Genomic DNA, 5,000 nt, shown 5'->3' on the forward strand with positions numbered 1-5,000 from the left:
ACTCCTCTTCTGTCTAGCCCTAATACCGCTCTCAAAATTGCTCAATGATGCACAGTATGGTTATAAAATATTTGATAAAAATATAAATCATCTCATTTACATGGATGATTTAAAGCTCTTTGCAAAAAATGACCAACAACTCAAAGGCCTACTAGCGATTGTTAAACAATTCAGTGATGACATCAGGATGCAATTTGGCCTTGATAAATGTGCAAAAGCTACCTTTATCAAAGGAAAAATGACAAATACATCTAATGTGAACCTTGACCAGCAAAATGTCATAAAAGAGTTAGAACCAGCGGAGAGCTACAAATACCTAAGGGTAATTGAAGGGGACAATATCAAGCACTCAGTGATGAGGGAAAGGATCAGAAGAGAATGTTATCGCAGGGTGAGAGCAATACTGAAGACAGAGCTGAACGCGAGAAACAGGATCGAAGCGATCAATGCTCTAGCCATACCAGTCGTGACTTACAGTTTCAACATCGTTAACTGGTCAATTACTGAAATATGTAATGTTGACAGAAAAATACGAAAACTGTTGACAATGCATAGAATGCACCACCCTAAGGCAGATATAGAACGTCTTTATCTGCCAAGAAAAGAAGGAGGCCGAGGACTTCTACAGCTGGCATTATCAATGAAAGTAGCCACAATTGGCCTAGACACCTATCTGAAAAACTCTGAGGACTGGATGCTAAAACTTGTCTTAAAATATGAAAGCAAGAAAGCATCTTACTCAGTAACAAAACAGGCAAAGGAATATCTAAGTGAATTCCAATTGCAACAAATTCAAGAATTAGACGAACTAGAAACACCTGCAGAAAAAGCTAAGCGCTTGAAAACCCGTGCTAAAATTGCTGCCTTAGCTATTATGACTGAAAAATGGCATGGAAAACCTCTCAATGGCAAATACCCAAAGAGAGCGAATAATGCAGATATTGACAAAGCCCTTACCCACCAATGGTTAATGGCCTCTGGCTTGAAATCAGAAACAGAGGGGTTTATCATAGCAGCCCAAGATCAATGCCTACCTACAAAGAACTACCAGGCCAACATATTAAAGAACGGCAGCTCCCCATTATGTCGTATATGCCAACAACAAAATGAGACCATCGATCATGTTGTCTCCATGTGCAGTCTGCTTGCACCTACAGAGTATCTCAACAGGCATGATAGAGCTGCACAATATATTCACTGGGTAATATGCAAAAACCTGGACTTGCCCCATGATAAAAACTGGTGGGAACACAAACCACCCCCAGTACTTGAAAATGATCACATTGCACTCCTCTGGAACTTCACCATTCAAACTGACAGAAAGATAGACGCAAATAGGCCAGACATCATACTGAAAGACTTCAGACAAAAATCATGCCTCCTCATTGATATGACTGTCCCAATCGATATAAACGTATCTGTCAAGACCTACCAAAAACTGAGCAAATATAAAGATCTTGAAATAGAAATTAGCAAAATGTGGAATCTGAAGACGAAAACAATACCTATTGTCATAGGTGCCCTGGGAATGACAGCGAAACGGGCTGATTACTACCTAGATCAGATACCAGGAAACCCCAAAATGGCTGAAGTTCAAAAGATAGTGCTCATGGGAACTGCCCATATCCTACGTAAAATACTGTCTATGTGATCTCAAATTTTAAAGCAAACAGATAATTTTCTTATGGCTTCTTAAATATTCACTAGAACAAAACTGTACAAATCCAAATATATGGTACCCTAAGCATAACACCTACATGAACTTCTAACTTGTTGTCTCTTGAGGTCTCTGGGTGAGACTTGGATCCAACTTGTACAAATGCAAAACAAAAGTCAAACATAAAATAATAATAATAATGATAGTAATAATATTAATAATATTAATAATAATAGTAATAATAGTAATAATATTCATAATAATAATAATAATAATAATATTAATAATAATAATATTCATAATAATAATAATAATAATAATATTAATAATAATAATAATAATAATAATAATAATAATAATAATAATAATAATAGCTGCGCTCGGTAGTGAAGTGAAAGCACGTTATAAAAATAAAACTACTGAACAATAATAATAATAATAAATGGTGTGACACTTCTTTTGTCGCCTGATCGCACAGGAATGTTGTTATTATCAATTATCTAGATTTGCCGCAGATTAAAATGATGATAATAATTATAATATATATATATATATATATATATATATATATATGCAAATAATATATGAGTATATGCATATATATGTACATGTATGTACATACCTCCATCTACATGTACATATAGATACATATCTGGGTACATGACGTTGCAAAAAAACATAGACAAAATGATAAACAAAGTACAAAAAACAAGCAGGCCACATAGAGAACATATCCTTCATCAGCTATATATATATATATATATATATATATATATATATAACATAAATATATAATTTAGAGAAAAGAACCAAAGTTCATGAACTCATCCATGAAAATCCATGGATTTTTATCCCTAATATTATTATCATTATATATATTTATATACATATATATATCGCTGCATTTGTTGAAACATGTCACAGAAGATCATCACTTTGCAAAGGTTGGGGTGTGTTTGAAAATTAAAAATGCATTCAGACGACATATCTTTGTGCACCAATATTTGTGTAGCAACCGAATATTTGAATCGAAAGTTGTGCGAGAACGTAACGTACAAAACTGAACTATCACCTCACTGAATTGAAAATAGGAGTCTTAATGCGATAATACCGGAAAATCATGATAACATGCAGAGTTATATGCTAACATAATGTTTAGCTGAAACAAAAATGTGAGAGAGAACATCCTGTACCAACGGTTATGAAACAATCTGTAGAGGCCATCATTAACTCTGACACTGATCAGATGCCGCTGTACATTGGTACGGTACAGCGTTTGTAAACAGGACCAAAACAGGCTGCTCTGAGGATAGTTACCGACTATCGAAAGCCTTCGACTGATCGAAATTGATGAGACCAAAATATTAAAATCTGCATTCAACAAAATTATGAGCCGACAATTGTCGATTATTGCCCCTTTTATCACACCCTTTCTCGGCACCATTAACCTTCTTCTTGTCTCATAGAACTGGAAATTCTCCCATTCTGTTACCAGTTGCGGCAGACGTCTGTGAAGACGCTGCCGAGCACGTATAGCATGATTTGCCCTAATACAACCGCTCATCTCCTGAAACTTTATTGCTGTTATCGGCTTTTTGCAGCACCTCCCATTTTCTGCTAACTGTTGCAGTAGGCCACCGAGGTAGGTTTTGAAGTCCACCAATGCCTCCAACCCATCGTTAACCCAAAACAGACCAGCACAGAGAAGCTGAAAGGTTGCATGCAACTGCTTGGAATCGAATAGTACTTGCTCATCCTGGCCTTTCAAAAATTCAATTGTGACTTTGTTGCCTCGTTGTGCTTTCGGAATCTAGGAATAAAAGTTGACGGAACACTCGAGAGAAATTATAAATTAGAAAATCTGTTGGTAAATATTTGTTATCAAAGCCGTTGTTAGAATCCTATAGAGGATATAATTTTTCAAATAAGTTAGGATAGTCACAAAGTGAAAATATTTATTTTCTACTTCACTTCACAAATGAATTTATATTATACATATTATACATCAATATAGTTCTTAAAGAAAGTTAGACGAATGAATCAATTAATTTTTGGGGTTGAGTCAGTTGAAGTAAAAAGAAGTGAGACAGTTAATGGGTCATCCTCACATTTATTCTTGGTGAAGAAATTAAAAATTTCATTAAAGTCGATAATTTTAATCTTGGATTTATTTAAAATAGTATGTGAACCATGCATTCCCCATGCGTTTCGAGAATACAGCCTGTAACACTTGGCCGTCAACACGTATGTTGATTCTGTTGTAAAAGCTTTGTAGTTTCTTAACTTAAAGTATATTTTGGCTGCAATGGTTATCGAGCTGCATATTGTAAATTATGATGTAAAATATTTTATACTCACCAATTGGCAACGACTGAGATAATACGCTGAGAAGCACCAGAAAAAAGTGAATGCTGTGTTCCATCGTTCTCTTTGAAGACTTCTTCAAATCAGACTGATACGAGCGTACGTGCTGAAGAAAAAAAGCAAGCAAATTAATGTATTTTATATAGTTTGAGAGCGTCTATATACGTTATGAAAACAATGCGTATATATACTTTATATGTGATTATTTCTTACGGGTTTTAAGAGCTTTTATCAGTTAGACATTATTTGTTATTTTGTGTACTAGTTACGCAAATATCGGGTATATCCTGGATAGCATGAACGTTTAAGTTATTTACATAATTCAGCAGCTCACAATGTGTATTTGTTTATTAACAGAATGGCAGAGGATATGAGATGGGGACGGGAATAATTTCATATCTTAATGTTTGCTAAATAAAATTAACACTACAATAGTCGTGACGGTGAAGGCTATTTCTGTTTCCTAAAACCCTACCACAAAAGATATTTAATTCGTTCGTCTAATAACTTCCTGGGCGCCAACCATCTGAAATGTTGTCATATACCCACAGCTTTCTGCCTGGCTGCCAACGTGGTCAGCACAGGTTACACGTTAACAATCATTGGGAAACTGGAAGCGGGCAAGAGAAAAATATGGTCGTTAAAGAAAATGCTCCGTTCAGTCTGTTTCGGAGGTATTTTTGGCCGGGGCAATGGATAACTTCCATAAACCCTTGACCAGGTAGTGAAACTGAATGACATTAACGGTTCGAAATAAATTCTACAGACACGAAAGGGCTGTCAGTCAAACCGGTTCGAGATGCGCGGGAAGCGATGAAACCGTTCTGCACCTAAAGCTCGCAAGGTGTTTTCGCGTGGAGAACGGATCTATTAATCGAGTCCAACATATAGATTGCCCCATCATCTTTCTTTAACCCATGTGATTGACAATCCCCCTCGCCACAAAATCCAGGCCTTGTGCCTATAGTAGAAAGGATTA

At 35.8% G+C, this 5,000-nt stretch overlaps 1 protein-coding gene across 3 annotated transcripts in view; it reads right to left on the reverse strand.

The window, feature by feature from the left end:
• The window catches only part of LOC128247639 (chitin deacetylase 7-like), a 63,201-nt gene extending 58,491 nt beyond the window's left edge, over nt 1–4,710 (reverse strand). Inside the window, exons 1-2 of one of the 3 annotated variants that reach the window (XM_052967519.2) lie at nt 4,235–4,710; nt 4,016–4,127 (exon numbers count right to left, since the gene is read on the reverse strand). In XM_052967519.2, coding sequence (XP_052823479.1) covers nt 4,016–4,079 — 64 coding nt within the window. In that variant the 5' untranslated portion in view covers nt 4,080–4,127; nt 4,235–4,710. The other 2 variants (XM_052967520.2, XM_052967518.2) reach the window with 2 other exon arrangements.
• Nucleotides 4,711–5,000: the final 290 nt, after the last annotated feature.

Source organism: Octopus bimaculoides, chromosome 4 (genome assembly GCF_046866305.1).
Source record: "Octopus bimaculoides isolate indiv1 chromosome 4, ASM4686630v1, whole genome shotgun sequence".
Taxonomy (NCBI): Eukaryota; Metazoa; Mollusca; class Cephalopoda; order Octopoda; family Octopodidae; genus Octopus; species Octopus bimaculoides.